We start from the raw sequence: 16,831 nt of genomic DNA on the forward strand, positions 1-16,831 counted from the left end.
GAGCCCCCCAGGCGCCCTATTTTTATTTTTATTAAATTGTTTTTTAAATCTTTAAGTAGGCTCCATACCAATGTAGGGCTCGAATTCACAGCCCTAAGACCAAGAGTCACAAGCTCTGTGGACTGAGCCAGCCAAGCACCCTGAATCCTTTATTTTATTTATTTTTTTAAAGATTTTATTTATTTGTCAGAGAGAGAGAGAGAGAGAACACAAGCGGTGGGAGCGGCAGGCGAGGGAGAAGCAGGCTCCCTGCCGAACAAGGAGCCGGATGCAGGATTCCATCCCAGGATCCTGGAATCATGACCTGAGCCGAAGGCAGACATTTAACCAACTGAAGCACCCAGGCGTCCCCTTTGATTTTTTAAAATATTTTCTTTTTTTCTTAAATTTGTTTGTTTGTTTACTTTTAAGTAATCTCGACCCCCAATGTGTGGCTTGAACTCAGGACTTCAAGATCGAGAGTTGCATGCTCTGCCGACTGAGCCAGGCAGGCAACCCCTTCACTGTATATTTTTCTTTGTTTTTCAGTGTATATTTCTCAAGTATAAGCACACTCGGGCGCCTGGGTGGCTCAGTTGGTTAAGCGACTGCCTTCGGCTCAGGTCATGATCCTGGAGTCCTGGGATGGAGTCCCGCATCGGGCTCCCTGCTCAGCAGGGAGTCTGCTTCTCCCTCTGACCCTCTTCCCTCTCATGCTCTCTCTCTCTCATTCTCTCTCTCAAATAAACAAATAAAATCTTTAAAAAAAAAAAAGTATAAGCACACTCTTCCACATAACCACAGTACCACCTTCAAAATCAGGAAATTATTATTGATCCAATATTACCACATAGTTCCCAAATCCCATTCAAAGTTTCCAATGAAGTCCTTTAAAGTTCCAGCATCCATTCCCGATCACACTTTGTATTTTTCTACTCCCAGTGTCATTCACGCTGCAATAGTTCGTCAATCTTTGTCTTTCATGACCTTGATACTTTTGAAGAGTATAAGCTAGTTATTTTGTAGAAAGTTCCTCAATTTGCATTTGTCTAATGTTTTGTCAGGATTTGTGCATTTGGAACAGGAACTGCAGAAGTGATAACGTGTTCTCAGTGCAGATGCAAGGAAGAATAGAATGTTGATTTCTTCCATTACTGAGTATGCTAGCCTGGTTAAAATGGTGTTTGCCAGGATGCCTGAGTGGCTCAGTCAGTTAAGTGTCTGCCTTTGACTCAGGTCACGATCCCAGGGTCCTGGGATCGAATCCTGCATCCGGCTCCTTGCTTAACAGGGAGCCTGCTTCTCTCTCTGCCTGCCATTCCCCCTGCTTGTGCTCACATGCTCTCTCTCTCTCTCTGACAAATAAGTAAAATCTTTAAAAATAATAAATAAAATAAAATGGTGTCTGCCAGGTCTCCAGCCTGAGATAGTATGTTGTACTTGTCAATAGTGCTTTATGGGAAAATACTTTAAATTAAATATCTGGTTCCTCAACAAACCTTCACCCACTAGGTTTATTAACCATTGATGACACTTGACTGAATCAATGTTTTGTTTTGTTTTAATTTTGTTGTTGTTGTTACGATTACTTTGGCAAAGAGGGTTTTATTTTTACTTACAAGAATTCTGCAGGAGGACGGCTGCTGGCTTTGGCTTGGTCAAATGATGACTCTGAGAGTCTCTTGGCCTTTTCCTCATGGTAGTGAGATGGCTGCTGTGGTTCCAGGCATCACATCCTCAATCAAGGCAGGAAGAAGGGAGTGGCATGGAGGTGTTAGCCATGGCTGTCTCTCTCTCTTTTTTTTTTTATCAGATAATGGTTGCCAAAAGATGATTTTTTTCCTTTTATACTGGCTCAACAAAATGTTCCAAGGTGGCTTTTTCTTGTATTTTTACCTGCCTCAGCTCTGGAAACAACCATTTCTCTAAGGAGCCCTGGTTTTAATGGGGAACAATATTTAAAAACCAAGATCTGGGTGCTAGGTGTGCTCACAGCTATCGTGTTATCAATTCTTACTTTCCTCATTCTAAATCATGTGTATGTACCTATATATAGACATTTATCTACCTATAATCTATCTGTCCATCCATCCATCACCCATCCATCTTTAAAACCATGAGTGCACACCAATGCCCCTAATTCTAAACCAACACCAAAGTTTATCCCAGACACTTCACGTTTCTAACTTCCTTCCCTGACTCCTGTGATCCTAAATGCATTTACTCATTTTTCCACTCCCCCCACCCCATGTGAAACCTAACTCCTAGATACACTCGTCAAAACTCAGTCCCAGGGGCGCCTGGGTGGCTCAGTCGGTTAAGCGGCTGCCTTCGGCTCGGGTCATGATCCCAGGGTCCTGGGATCGAGCCCCACGTCGGGCTCCCTACTCAGTGGGGACTCTGCTTCTCCCTCTCCCTCTGCCTGCCTCTCTGCCTACTTGTGCTCTCTCTGTCAAATAAATAAATAAATAAAATCTTTAAAAAAAACTCAGTCCCAGATATATACCTCCTACCGAATTCCACTCCCATTGGGCACATTGGTTGAAAGCTTGGCCCCAACAAAGGAGCTGAATCCATGCATTTTACTAAAAGAATAATCAGTCATTTTTGAAGGCCTCTCGGGAACCAACTCAAAATCTTGAAAATTACAAAATTCGGAAATTGACAAGAAAGAATTAAGTGTTTATGCTGACCTTTACAATCTGTACCTCAGGGTAACCATATTAGATGAAAGGAAACTTCTCTTTATAGATGTATTCCAGAAATAAATGCAGAAAGCTAGATTTTGAATTTCATAACCCCTAATGGATTGTGAATCTAGGTGATGCTTTGCAGCAGCTGCAAACATCACAAATAAGAGACACGCTGACATCATCTGTCTCCTGGTGTGTGCACACACCACCTACAGAGCACTCAGCCCTAAATCTGATCAATCTCTAGATCTAACTATTCATTTACAGGAAATGCAGGGGACAAAGGCACATGGGAAATAACACCATGGTCCATAGAGACAAAAAGCAGATTGGTGGTTGCCAGGGACTGGAGAAGGGGAAATGGGGAGGAACTGCTTAATGGATATGAGATTTCTTTTTGGAGTGATGAAAAAAAATTCTGAATTACAGTGTGGTGTTTGCACAACCTTGTGCATGTACTAAAACCACTGGATGTACATTTTTAAATGAATGGGGTGCCTGGGTGGCTCAGTCAGTTGGGCGTCGGCCTTTGGCTCAGGTCATGATCCCAGGGTCCTGGGTTCCAGCCCCGTGTGGGGCTCCCTGCTCAGCTGGGAGCCTGCTTCTCCCTCTCCCTTTGCCCCTCCCCCTGCTTGTTCTCTCTCTCTCTCAAATAAATAAAATCTTTTTAAAAATCTCCTTATGGGGGCGCCTGGGTGGCTCAGTCGTTGGGCGTCTGCCTTCGGCTCAGGTCATGATCCCAGGGTCCTGGGATCCGGTCCCGCATCGGGCTCCCTGCTCGGCGGGGAGCCCGCTTCTCCCTCTCCCACTCCCCCTGCTTGTGTTCCCTCTCTCGCTGTGTCTCTCTATGTCAAATAAAATTAAAAAAAAAAAAAATCTCCTTAAAAAAAGAGAGCACCTGGGTGGCTCAGTTGGTTAAGTGCCTGCCTTCGCCTCAGGTCATGATGCCGGGGTCCTGGGATCAAGCTCCGCATCAGGCTCCTTGCTCAGCAGGGAGCCTGCTTCTCCCTCTCCCTCTCCCTGCTGCTCTCCCCGCTTGTGCTCTGTCGAATCAATAAATAAAATCTTAAAAAAAAATATTTAGGGGGGGGGATATGTCCAGGATTTGCACACAGGAAGAGAATGGGGTGAAACCAGATTGGTTGAAGTTGGGTAGTGGGCTTATGGGAGTTAGACTATTCTCTCCACTTTTATTTTTTAAAGATTTTATTTATTTGAGAGACAGAGAACATAAGTGGCAGGGGCAGGAGCAGTGGGAGAGAGAGAAGCAGACTCCTCGCGGAGCAGGGAGCCCAGCCTGGGGCTCGATCCCAGGACCCTGAGACCATGACGTGAGCCGAAGGCAGACGCTTAACCGACTGAGCCACCCCGGCGCCCCTCTCTCCAATTTTAAATGACATAATTCATTTAGGTTAACACAGTTTGTGGAAAAATTAAACACAGAGTTACCCTATAACCCAGCGATTCCATTTCTGGCTATCTACCCAAAAGAGCTGAAAGCAGGGACCTGAACACCTCTATCTGTACACCCGTGCTCGCAGCAGCATGCTCCACAATGGCCAACAAGTGGAAGCAACCCAAATATCCATCGATGGATGAATGGATAAGCAAGGAGCGGACTATCCATACAACGGGTTATCATTCAGCCTTTTATTAAAAAGGAACTTCTAACACCTGCTACAACGTGGATGAACCTTGAAGACATTATACTAAGTGAAATAAGCCAGTCACAAAAGAACAAATACTGTAGGATTCCACTTAGAGGTCCCTAGAGGAGTCAAATGCACAGACAGGAAGTAGATGATGGGAGCCAGGGATGGGGCAGGGGGTGGGGAGATGGTGCTTCACGGGGACAGTGTCTCAATTTTGCAAGATGAAGAGTTCTGGAGACGGACGGTGGGGATGGTTGCTCAACACTGAATATACTTAATGCCACTGAGCTGTACACAGAATAGTGGTCAAGATGGCCAATTTAATGTTGTGTATTCTATCACCATTGAAAAAAAAACAGACTTAAGAACAGTGCCTGGCACTGAGTGAACATGCTGGGCTTACTACATCACTGAAATCAGAGTAACTGAAACAGCATCGCTGGACTGTAACCCCCAAGGGGACAATGTCATCTCAGTCTCGTTCCCTGGCATGTGCCTCGGGCCCGGCCAATCCACGGAGGCTCAGGAGAGATCTGATCTTTGGACTGCCTGAAACCTTGCAGGGTGCCTCATTACTTCACCCAGCCTGCCTAAGCCTCTGCCCACCCTCTGTCCTCCCCATGCCCACCCTGCCCAAATCCAGATTCGGCACCCCCAGGGTCTGAGTGAATGGCCCCTGGAGTGTTTGTGGCCCCACCAGATCCCCCGCTGTCCTACTGCTGGCCTTGGCTCAGGATGCCCCCTGGCCTGGAGCACACACCCTGCCTCACTCCAACTCCCCTATGGGAACAGCCCCCTGTGGCTCAGGACTCTTCTGGAAAGACTGCCTGGGTTTGCCCAGCTCTCCAGGCAGGGTGGCCAAAGCCTGACATTGGGAGACATAGACCCCCATCTCTGGTGGCTCTTCAAGGGGTCAAGGGCATAAGTGGCTTCAGCGAGAGGGTAGAGCTTCTAGAACAGCTGCAGGCACTCAGGTGAGAGAGGAGTTACTGGGTCACATGGTCAGGGCAGGGTTGGGGGTGGGAGGGATCCACACAGGCCTGGGAGGGGAGGGGGACAGCAACACTTCCACCATAGTGGCAAATGGCCCTCAGGCCAGCTCTGCCTACATGGACCAGGGGAGAAGCTGGATCCTGGGGAGAGGCAGAGGAACTCCAGGCCGCCTGCCTCCCCTCTGTCACCAGCGTCCTCCCATTGGGCCCTCCTTAAAGGGCAGCCTGGCATGGGGAGAGCTGGGGTGGCGCCGGTATCACCAACATCCCCTGGTCGCGCCCCTCTTGCTTGTCCTTGACGGGACCCCAGGGGAGGCCGCGGCCGTGGGCAGCAGATGGAAGTGAGGACAGCCCAACCCCAGGGCTGGGAATGGGGAGCAGCGGGCACAGGTCAGCCCCTGCCAGGAGGCACCCTCAGCTCCTGGGCCGAGAAGTTGAATAACATCCCCCAGCCACAGGGGCAGCTTGGAGAGGGCACCCACCCCTCCCCCGCAGGCCAAGGCCCCTGTGGTCAGCTCGCGGGCCTCCGCACTGTCCCGGGTGGCGCTTGGACCTGCTCTTCTAGCTCCCTGCGGGGCTGAGCCGGGCCGACGCAGTCCGCAGTGGGACGTGTGCCTCGGGAAGCCCTGGCCCAGCCGTGGCCGCCTGGCGGAGAGAATGAAGACAAAGGCGCAGCGGCAGGTTTCTGTACAGGAAGTCGGATTATACATTTTAGTAACGGGCGGAAGAAATGAGGCATCGGGGCAACAGTGCGGGGGCCACAGGGAGAATAAGAGGTCGAGAGCTGGGGTTTGGCGTCAATCTTACAAAGTGTATAAAGAATCTGTGTTTCTCTACAATAACAAAAAAACCAAAGGCTACAAGAGCGGTTGTATATACAAAACACGGAGATATTGCTTCACTTGCAAACAGGTTCCTGACCAGACGGGAGACAAGACACAGAGGGGCCCAAGGGGCTGGAGAGCGCGCTGCGTGCAAAAGGAGGGTGAGGGGGGAGAGGGCTCTTGTCCCAGCATAAATCTACAGGCAGGAGCTGGAGTCGCGCACGCACAGGAGAGGTCGAAGGCGTGTGCCGCTGCTGGCTGTGCGTGGGGGAGCAAGGGGGCCGGGAGCCAAGAGTGTCCGCCTGCCCCGGCCCCCTGGCGCCTTGCTCTTCGAGCATCAGCTCGGAAGGGGGTTCTGGGTGCGGATTGGGGGCGGAGGGGGGGGTCAGTGGGGCCAACTGGCCACAGAGGGAGGGAAGCGATCGCTCCCTGGAGTCTGCCGGGGAAAACTGGAGAAGCCCGCTCGGCACGCCCCTCCTCCTCGCCTCTGGCCGGCCCTGTCCAGCCTGCCACCCTCCCTGGCCCGCCGAGATGCACCCTGGGACCCGAGAAGAGGAGGCGCGGCGACCCGGGCGTCTGGTCTGGTTTTCCTCGAGCCGGGACGGCAGTTGCCACTCGACGACTCCTGTTCTTCCTGTTCTTCCGGGGCCGCGGCCAGCCATGCGGAGCTCGGTGGGAGGGACGGAGAGGGCGGGGCAGGGGAGCGCAGCGCGGGGCGGGGCGGGCGGAGGACGGGGACGCGCACGTGCACGCGCACGCGGGCGGGCCGCGGGGCGCTCACAGGTTCTGGCAGCACTGCAGCTTGTTGGGTTTCTGTCCGTCGGTGGTGGGCGGCACGCTGATGTCCACCACGTTGTTGCCGGGGGACTCATCGTGGGCTGCGCGGTCTGCGATCTGCTTCTGTGACACGATGCGGTAGATCTCTGCGGGTGGGGGAATGCGGGGTGACACATCTGGACCTCAGTGCCCTCTGGGGAGCTCCCCCCCAGGCTGAGCCCAAGACCCCTCTTAAAGGCCCCCCCTCTGTGCCCCGTGTGTCCCCCCATCATGTCGGGGGGAAAGACAGCAGGGGCTGGGCTCCTGGAGGCTCCCACCCGGTCACCAAGTGCTGGCTGGGTGCTCAGCGAGGCCGGGACCCACGTCTGGTCACAGAGCTAACCCCCCCAGCCCCGCCTCTTCTCCTGTAAGATCAGAGGCCCCTCCTCCTCAGAATAAACGCCCAGGAGCCCAGGGGCCCTGGGCCCCCGCCGCTGACCCAGCTGGCTGTTCTGGGGTGCGGCCACGGCAGAGGGGGGTCTCTGTGTCCTCAGGATCTGGCCTGATCCCAGGAAGCACACCGTGTCTGTCCTCATGTCCAGACCGGCTTGCAGGTTTCAAGAATAAAGCTTCAGGGACTGTGTTCTGGAGCAGGCAACCGGGGTGGACCGTGCCCTTCCCAGGCCCACCCACAGTGGGCATGTTGGGGTTACTGTGGCCCCAGCCAGGCCCAGTGACCACCTGTGAGGATGTTCTTGAAAGCTTCCTCGACGTTGGTGGAATCCAAGGCTGAGGTCTCAATGAAAGACAAGTTGTTCTTTTCTGGAACAAAAAGAATGTTGCTCAGGTGAGCAGTGGGGGTGGGGGGGAGGGCTACCCTGCATCCTCCCAGGGACCCTGCTTGCTTCCCACTTGCCTGGCCCAAGAAATGAATGGTGGGAGCCAAAGAGACAGGACTGAGATGCCCACACCTCAGGAAGGGGAAGCTGGCAGGGGTCTGCCTTCCAGATGGTTCTCTGATGCCTCAGTCACAGTCCCACTTTCAGGAATGTGGCCCCCGGGGGAGGCCCGGGCATGCGGCCCCGTGTGACACCCACACCACCCCTCCCCCCACCCAGCCACACCTGCTCCGGCCCGGCATGACTCACCTGCAAAGGCACGAGCCTCATCAGTGGGCACGGCCCGCAGGTGGCGCAGGTCGCTCTTGTTGCCCACCAGCATGATGACGATGTTGCTGTCGGCGTGGTCCCGCAGTTCCTTCAGCCAGCGCTCCACGTTCTCGTAGGTCAGGTGCTTGGCGATGTCATACACGAGCAGCGCGCCCACTGCGCCACGGTAGTACCTATGGGGGCAGTGCGTGAGCTACCCACAGGGGCCTCCCAGGCTCGGTGGGCAGCAGCTCCTTGGCCCCCACACATGGGGCAGGAGGCACAGAGCCTGCCCGAGGGGTGGCCACTGGGGCCTCGAGGGTGGGGTGTGTGTCCCCCAAGTTCTGGCTCTGCTCCCCAGGTTCATCTCTGGACTATGGGGCCAGAGTAAGGAGTTTGGGACCTGGGGTCAGCAGACCCTCACGGGGTCAGTCACAAAAGGGAAGGAAAGGGCCGCTGCTGGGCAAAAGCCCTGATGCCCACCATGGCTTGGCCAGTCTGACCACCAAGGCGACTGACAGACACCCATCCACCCCGAGGGATTAGGGACATGAGAAGGTGGCCAGGCATCAGTGGAGGGAGTCCCGAGGGCGCAAGTGACTGACTGAAAGTGGCGGGATGCTGGGAGGGTCTAGGGAGAGGCAGCCCCAGTGGGTCCTGGTAGCGGGGGACCACAGGGAGGCGAGGGATGCCAGGCCTATGTGGGAGGACAGGGCGAGGGTGGGACAGGGTCTGAGCTGAAGCGCAGAGGGAAGCTGAGGGAAGACAGGCAGGGCAGGCGAGGAGGCAGGGCTGGGGAGCGGGCAGAGGGGCCAAAGCCAGTCCGGGGTAACAGCCTTCACGGTGCAGCCAGCTTCGGTGAAACCACAGTGCCTCAAGGGACAGGGACTCAAGGGCTCAGAGGAACCGTAGGACATGTCTACCCTAAGGTCACAGCATGGCCAGGACTGGGCACTGGTCTTCCCAACGGTCCCATAGCTCCTGGAGGTCCTGTTCCTCCATCCTGGGCCAAGGAGCTGCTGCCCCTCTTCTCCTGCCCACCTCCTGCCCATCCTTCTGGGCCCACCGGCCCCACACCCATGGCTTCCTGCATCGCCCCAGCCCCGTCACTCACGCGGAGGTGATGGCACGGTAGCGCTCCTGGCCGGCGGTGTCCCAGATCTGCGCCTTGATGGTCTTGCCGTCCACCTGGATGCTGCGGGTGGCAAACTCCACGCCGATGGTGCTCTTGCTCTCCAGGTTGAACTCGTTGCGGGTGAAGCGTGATAGCAGGTTGCTCTTCCCCACACCCGAGTCCCCAATAAGCACCACTTTGGGGGCAGGAGGGAGACAGGTGAGACTCTGCAGGCTGGCCTCCCCGAGCCAAGGCCCATATACCACCCACGCCCACCTGCAGGACCGCCAGCGGCACCCTGGGGGCTGCACAAACTTGAAAGCCACCGTCAGAGCAGTGGGGCTGTCCTGGAGCCCAAGGCTCCACATTTGCTGGTGCAGAGCAAGCACAGGCTCAGGGCTTCGGGAAATCCAGCCGCTGTGGACAGCGCAACACCCCGCTGTCTCCGGTCCTTCAGAGCAGGGCTGCCCTAGTGCCGATGTATGCACCCAGACATCCCGGCGGGTAGGCAGAGTGGGGATCTTATCAACCCCTGAACCTCCCCTGCAGCCTGGACGCCAAGAAAGCTTCAGGGCTGGGCCACCTTGGGCGAGTCATTTAACCTCTCCGGGCTGCCTTTTCTGCAGAAGGGGGACTCGAGGAGAAAAGGCAGGATCAGAACTCCACTAGCATCTAGCATGCAAAGGCAGGCAGGGAACAGTTATTGCTAGGTTCCTACCTACAGGGGTCTGTCTCTGGAGCTCTAAGTCAGGAAATGAGAAGCCTCCCCCCCACGCCCACCCGCTGCTTCCTCATGGAGGGTTGCCGCAAGCAAACCCACATTCAGCCCCGGCATCCATCGTCAGAGCTGGCTCATGCGGAACAGGAATGTGCCCTCTAGATGCATCTGCAAAGGCACAGAGCCTGCCACCCCAACGCCCCCAGAGTCAGCCCTTCCTGCAGAGACATCCAGAGCACAGAGTCCGCCTGAGCAGGGCAGGACAGGCCCCTCCAGTCTCTCCCTGTATTCCTCTGCCCCAGCCAGAGAAGCACTGCCTCTAGGGGCCAAGGTGCCCCAGGCTCTGTGGCAGGGCCACGTGAGCTGGTCCAGGAGGAGTGTGAGCCCAAGATGCTGTCCTTAGACCCAGGGCACACTGGAGTCTCACGTCTGTGTCTGCACAGTGTGTGAGCTGCCCATGTACGCGTGGGTATATGTGCAGCAGAGAAGAAACAACACAACGGCTATCTGACCAGACACCCCAGGCAGAAGCCACATGGACCCCCACGTGTGGGCCTCGGGCTCTGGCACCCAAGGGTGGGTCTGTCCAGTGGAAAGCCACAGGGGCTGTAGGTTTGCTCACCCACCGCCCCAGTTAAGTTTTTCCTTGATGGAAAGTTGTATATGTGCATGGCCAAATTCCCGCGGCTTCTGACCACCTTCACTGCCCCCCCCACGGGGCCACAACACTGGCACCTCTCCTGGGGTCCTTTGTGGTTACTCTCATAGCCAACCACCAGGCTGTTCTCCTGGAGGCCACCAGAGGGCGCCCGTGAGCACCTGAATGGCTCCCACCACTGCTCTGCCCACAGCCCTCCAGGGCTCCCACCTCCCAGAGGCAAAAGTCCAAATCCTCCCAGAGGCCCACAGAGCCTTGCACTACCTGCCCCATGCCCTCCCTGCCCTCCCTCTCTCCCCCTCACCCACTCTGCTCCAGCCACAGGGGCCTCCTCGCTGGAACTCAGAGCTAAACAGGGACATGCTGCCTGGACATTCTTGCCCAAGTACCTGCCTGGTGTCTGCCCTCCCCTCCTTGGTGTGGTCCCTCAGATGGCACTTGATTGAGGAAGCTGGCCCTCACTGCCATCCTCTCAAAAGCCCACTCCCCTCCCTGCCTGCCTTTCCTCCACAGCTCCCCCCACCCAGGTTACCATCCTCAGGCCAGCGGAGGAAGGGGCAGATAAGGCAGCCCCCAGAAGACCAAGAATAAGAAGAATGTTTAATGAGTCTGTCCTAAGAAAGCCCTCGATGTGCACCACCTCACACAAGTCTCATGTAACCTTTACAAGAGGAAGCGGGAGAATGCCGAGCCCAAGGCACCGTGAGCATGTGCCTGTTTGCAGGCCTGCTCCTACCTCCCAACCTTGCTCACCAGACTGTGACTTGCCCAGGGCCACCTGGCTGGAAAGTCGTTCGTCAGGATTTGAAGCCACGTCTCCTGCATCCGGAGCTAAGCTCAGGGATCTGGGTCCAGCCTCCTCCTCTCCCACCATTTGGGGCATCCTGACCCTCGGAGTAGTAGGTAAACTCCTGCTCATCCTTCAAAACCCCTCAAGTCAGGCCTCTCCTCTCCCCTCAAACCACCATGTGACCTGGCCTCCATGACCTGGGATAACAAGGCAGGTGTTCTCTTGACAACGTAGGTGCCCAACAGAAGACTGCGAGCCGACCTCGGAGAAGATGGAAAGAGGTGGAGATGGACAAGGGCCTGTGGCTCTCACCCACGCTAACCACCCACACCCCCAACCCCTCACCTCCTTCCCACATGGCCATGGGGACCTGGCCAAGGCTGGAGAGGCTGGCTCATGATGCGTATGCCCTTGGGAATGGAACAGGAAACGAGCAGCAGGGTCCCTTCTGGGCTCTGCCCTGTATGGCCACCCCCATCCCCTCCCTCCCTTGCCAGCCTTGGTCCCATCAACTCTGCCCTGGCCTAGCCAACAATCTCCTCAGCACCTCGGGCCAGGCCCAGCCCTGAAAGCTTTGTGACTGCGTTCTCAGGACCATCCCAGGAGCAAATGTTCATATTATCCCTCGCCTTGTACAGCTGGTGGCCACTTGGCCCAGAGTGACCAAGTTCCTGGCCCAGGATCACCCAGTGAGAAAGCGGAGGCCCGAACAAGATGAGAGCCCCCGGCCACTGTGCAGATGAACAGCGGGCCCGCCGCTGGCCCACGGTGCCTGATGCAGGAAGGTGGCCAGTGGGGCAGTGGCCAGGCTGGCCCCATGTGCGGGCTAGGAATGAGAACAGCATTGTCCAAGGCACAAGTGATCTGTTGTCTTGGGGAAATAAAGGGCCCTTGAGGACACAGCCCCTAGAATTTCCACAGAAGTCGGTGGCATCACTGGCTGGGAAACGGCCCCCCCCGGACATGCCACTTGGCTGGCAGAGCAGGCAAGCCCAGTTGGCGAAAACAAAGAGCTGGCACCTCTTGAAGCCCTGGGTCCTCCGACCTGCCCCATGACAGTGTGGCAGCCCTGGAGCCTGCACGCTGACACTCAGGTAGACTATGGCCGTTTGGGGGTGGGGGCTGGCTCCCCTACTCCAGGCAGAGCAGGCCCCTGCTTCCCCCACCCCAGGAAGCCAGCCCTGACCATCCCAGGCCCCAGAGACTAGCACTTGAGGGCAATCCTGCCACAGTTATATGCCGGGGAATCAGAGCGGAGGACAGATCGGGGCCCAAAGCCAGGGCACAGACAAGGCCACCATGGGCCAATGGGGGAAGATGGCGTGCTCAGGTCCTTACCAGGGGGTTTGGTGGGGGCCCTGCCCAGGCTGGAGAGCAAGGAGGCTGCCTCAGGAGCACTCAGCAGAGGAGGGTGAGCATGGGGCTCGCCTGTTCCCTGGGCGCTGGCTGCTACTCTCTCCTCGCCCCCTTTCCCAAAAGGACTCATAGATGGCACAGGGGTGGACAAAGCCCAGGGGACAAGGTCCTGGGCTACCACAGCAGCTTCCCACTTCAACCCACATCCTCAGAGGCCAGGTGAGTGGCCGGGGGGGGCTCCAGGAAGTCCTTGCTGGCCCTTGGGGACATAGCTGCTCCCACTGTGGATCCTGCAGCCTGGTCCAAGCCAAGAGAGGTCAGGGCTGCCCCCAGGGGCTGAATATGCAGGTTGGGAAAATGGCCCATAGCTGTCAGGATAAAACGTTAGCAGGCTGAACACGAGGATCTATAATTAGGTGCAAATAAACAACCTTACTCATAGGGGAAAGGGGAAAGCGCAGTGAGGAAAATAAACAGCACATGGGGAAAACACCCAGGGAGATCTGCTGGTCTTGGTCTTGGGAGGTCAGGGGAGCCACTGTGTGATGTGGTAGCGAAACCAACCAAGGCCGTGGCGGGAAGGCTAAGCAGGGGGCAGTAAGTGTCCCAAGTGAGAAGTGTGGCGCCTCCGTGCCAAGGGAAGGGCCAGAAGGTGACTAAAGCCTGGGGGAGGCTGAGTACGGGGTTGGGGGCAGGACTATCACTGCCCCTCCCCTCCTGAAGGATCCCTCGGACCAGGCGACGGGGCTGGGGAGCCTCAAGGTAAGGAAGTTGGCCCCCGTCAACCCTTCTGGTGCAGTCGCACCTTGGGACATCTCTCCAATGACCAGATGTGACCCTCTGCAGGACACGGGGTCTCAGGAGGGTCCAGGGCATAGTATATTCATGCTTCTGTCTAACGCTGTCTACCCATGGCAAGAGGTGTCACAGTGGTGTCTTGCCTGCCTGCTGGCTTCTTTCCTTCCTTCTTTATGTGCCAGACCCACAGTTTCCTTCTACCGTTGGGAGTGAAAAACTGAGTGGATTTTAAGAGAAATATGCAGAGATAATAGGGAGACCTCCAACAAGACACACGTGTGAACGTGAGGTCTCAGAGGCCCGCAGTTTGGGAAATACTGACCTTGTGGGTTCAACTTTCACTTCTAACCCTGAACGACTCAGAAAAGTAGGCTGGTGGGGGAGGGCAGCGGGGCAGGCAGCCCCCACCCATACCCCTGCCCTGTGCCAGTTGCCACGGAAGCCAGATCTGGGCTTCCAGGAAGAGGACTCTGGAGATGAGTCCCGGGAAGCACACAGCTGCTCCATTGCCCCTTACCCAGTAACTGGACTTCTGGGAACATACTTCAAGGAAATAACCCAAAGGGCAAAAGATGACTAGTGCAAACACTCGAGCTGGGTTATTTATAACAGCAAGCGGCTGAAAATAACAAGTAGGCAATGGCCCCAGAAGCCTGGAGGTTGACGACTGGGGTTAAGGCCCGCTGCCCTGCAACCAGGACCGGGGGAGCAGAGGCCTCAGGGCCCCAGCCACAGCAGGATGGAGTCCCGTCCACCTGTGGCCAGTCCTTTTGGGGTACTGACAGAAGACCTTCCCCCGCCTCTAACGTGAAACCCCAGGGCACAGTCGGCACCAGGACCTTGGCCTGATACCTGCCGACCACACAGCCTCACCTGCCAGTGACTTATGAGCCTGCACACAGCTCCCCGGGGCCCACGGTGCCATATGACAACTCTGGGCCTCTGTGTGGGCACTCCCCCAGCCCAGAAGCCTTTCACCACATGGATATCCCAGGTAGGGAGTGCTCCACCCCGCTCTCCACATCCCCAAGGTCCCCAGGCTTCCGGCCCCAACGTGTGGGATGATAACACAGACACAATGGCCAGTGATGGACACGGACCGCACTCCCGGAGATAGCCAGGCTTCCCCAACGAGGGGACGACGTCAACTGCTGGGGTGGGAGGCAGACCCTCACACTGCAGGCAGCAGGACAAAGGTGCCTCATGCGGGCCCAGGGTTAGCTATCAAGGGCAACCACTGTCAGCCAGGGAGCTCAAAACAGACAGCCCCGGGCCTGGCCAAAGCCCAGGTTGGCACAGAAGGCACTGTGAAGCCAGTGCCTTTTTTTTTTTTTTTTTAAGATTTTGTGTTTAAGTAATCTCTACACCCAAAGTGGGGCTCGAACTTACAACCCAGAGATCAAGAGTTGCATGCTAGACTGAGTCAGCCAGGCACCCCTAAAGCCAGTGACTTGTCAGTCCACAACCCCAGCGATATGGAGGGAGTCTCCCCAGCTTGAGCGGCAGGGCGAGGGAGCTAGGCTAGCAGTGGCTGTCTGACCTGCCAAGGCCGCACTTGAGGCTCCTAGAACCCTCTGTCCCTTGGGCAGGAATGATCCTTTAGCAGGCTGGCCGAAGGCCAGCCCATCAGTGCCCATGTGTTGGGGGAGGTGGTCTGACAGGCTCAGTCCCACATAGACTCCTTAGGTGGTAAAGCCCAAAGCTGACCTGGGTTCAAATCCTGCTCCAACACTTTTCAAATGTGCCCTGTCTCTCTGGGTCTCAGTTTCCAGGTGCACAGAGAGAGGGCGGATACTATCGACGACCTCACAGGGTTGGGGTGAGCATTGCAATGAATTCGTGAAGTGCTGAGTGAAGGGCAGGTACTTTGGTGGTTCTATTGAGTTCTAAGAGTTCAAAGATGATAACTGGTGGTTACTGTTAACCACCAAGCCTGGGTCCAGCACACACAGTGCCCCGGCCAGGCGCCCCTTCCACGCAATTCTGGGTCAGCACCCCAATCCAGGGTCCCAAATCCAGGGTCCTCCACCACACGCCTCATCCCCTCGCGTCCTCTCCCTTCCCGGGCACCGCCCCCCAGACATGCCGCCGCCAATCAGGACCGGCTCCTCCCACTCCGTGAGAACACCACCCCCACCTGCCCAGAGCCAGCCCATTTCTTGGACACGCCCACTACGCCCTAGCCCCGCCTCCGGCGGCCCCGCCCCCACCACGAATGGAGGTTTCCACCCAGCCCGGCCCGCCAAATGCTGGGAAGGCCCCGCCCCCAGAGGCCCCGCCCCTAACGGCCTCTCCCACCGCTTGGGGCCCCACCCCCTCCGGGCCCCGGCCCCGCCTCGGCGCATCCAGGGCCCCCAGGCCTCTCTGGGACGGCCGCTCCGCACGGCCGTGCACTCCAGCCCAAAGCTGACCGAGCCCAAACTGCCCCGGCTTTCCCCGCTGCCTAAACCGCCGGGCCCCAAGTCCCGGGCTCCGGCCTGGGCCTAGCGGCCTGGAGCGCAGCCTCAACCCGCCTGCCCGCCGCCTTGCCGCCGTTCCCTCGCCCGTCTCTGTCCCACAGACCGCACCTTTGAATAGGTAGTCGTACTCGTCGTCCCTGGTCCCCATTGTCCTGGCGCTTCCGGCGGGATCGGCGACTCCGCAGCCCCACCACAAACACCCGACGGGGGCGGAGCCGGCGCCGCGCAGAGCGGCGGCTGGATGACCAATCAGAGGCGGGTGGCGTAGCGACCGGCACCCAGGGCAGCCAATCACAGGCGGAAGCAGAGGCTCAAGGGTGGGTGCCGCCTGGGATCCACCCTCCTCGCCTTCGGTCTCCTGGAGAAAGGCGGAAGGAATGCGGACCTTTCTGAAGTGACGGCCGCATCAGCCTATCAGAGGTGGGCCCTCGAAGGCGGGACGGAAGACTGTAAGAATGAAACAGATTGATGGAACGAGTAACCAATGAGAGGCTTGATTCAGACGGTCCGGAAGTACCGGAGGACCTGTCCGGGAAGGGAAATGGGGCTACGTCCAGGTGATGTTACGCTAGTTAACGTCCCGATGACGTCATAGATCAATGCGCGCGGCACTGCGTCCCCCAACCCCGCCTCCCTCTGCCCTCCCCAGTAAACGACCGTTTCCGGGCCTCTGAGCGGGATTTTGTTGTTGTGGTTTTTTTTTTTTTTCCCACCTAGGGGTTCCCTCTCGGTTCTTGGTTGGGTTTCCATCGCTGTATTTGTGAGCCATTAAGGTACCCCACTACCTCATTTCTACATGACGGGAGAAACTCACTTCGTGGAATCTTTGGAAGATAACTAGATCATCTCGAGACCTAAAGACATACTAAATCAACCATCCACTTTCTGTCATTG

At 56.7% G+C, this 16,831-nt stretch overlaps 1 protein-coding gene across 1 annotated transcript; it reads right to left on the minus strand.

The window, feature by feature from the left end:
• Nucleotides 1-4,307: 4,307 nt before the first annotated feature.
• RAB11B (RAB11B, member RAS oncogene family) lies at nt 4,308-16,598 on the minus strand. The gene is made up of 5 exons (XM_027582334.2): nt 16,046-16,598; nt 9,159-9,354; nt 8,045-8,238; nt 7,638-7,718; nt 4,308-7,063 (listed from the first exon to the last, which is right to left on the minus strand). Exons 1-5 carry the CDS (start codon nt 16,083-16,085, stop codon nt 6,918-6,920), a joined length of 657 nt encoding a protein of 218 aa, XP_027438135.1. The 5' UTR covers nt 16,086-16,598; the 3' UTR covers nt 4,308-6,917.
• Nucleotides 16,599-16,831: the final 233 nt, after the last annotated feature.

The sequence above is a fragment of the Zalophus californianus genome, chromosome 1 (assembly GCF_009762305.2).
Source record: "Zalophus californianus isolate mZalCal1 chromosome 1, mZalCal1.pri.v2, whole genome shotgun sequence".
NCBI lineage: Eukaryota > Metazoa > Chordata > Mammalia > Carnivora > Otariidae > Zalophus > Zalophus californianus.

Excerpts from the sequence above, each read along its gene's own strand:
- RAB11B (XM_027582334.2), bottom strand. The coding sequence starts at position 16,085 with ATGGGGACCAGGGACGACGAGTACGACTACCTATTCAAAG. Across the intron at positions 7,719-8,044 it reads TGAGGCTCGTGCCTTTGCAG|AAAAGAACAACTTGTCTTTC; the intron begins GTGAGTCATGCC and ends TTTTTGTTCCAG. Across the intron at positions 7,064-7,637 it reads TTTCAAGAACATCCTCACAG|AGATCTACCGCATCGTGTCA; the intron begins GTGGTCACTGGG and ends CCCCACCCGCAG.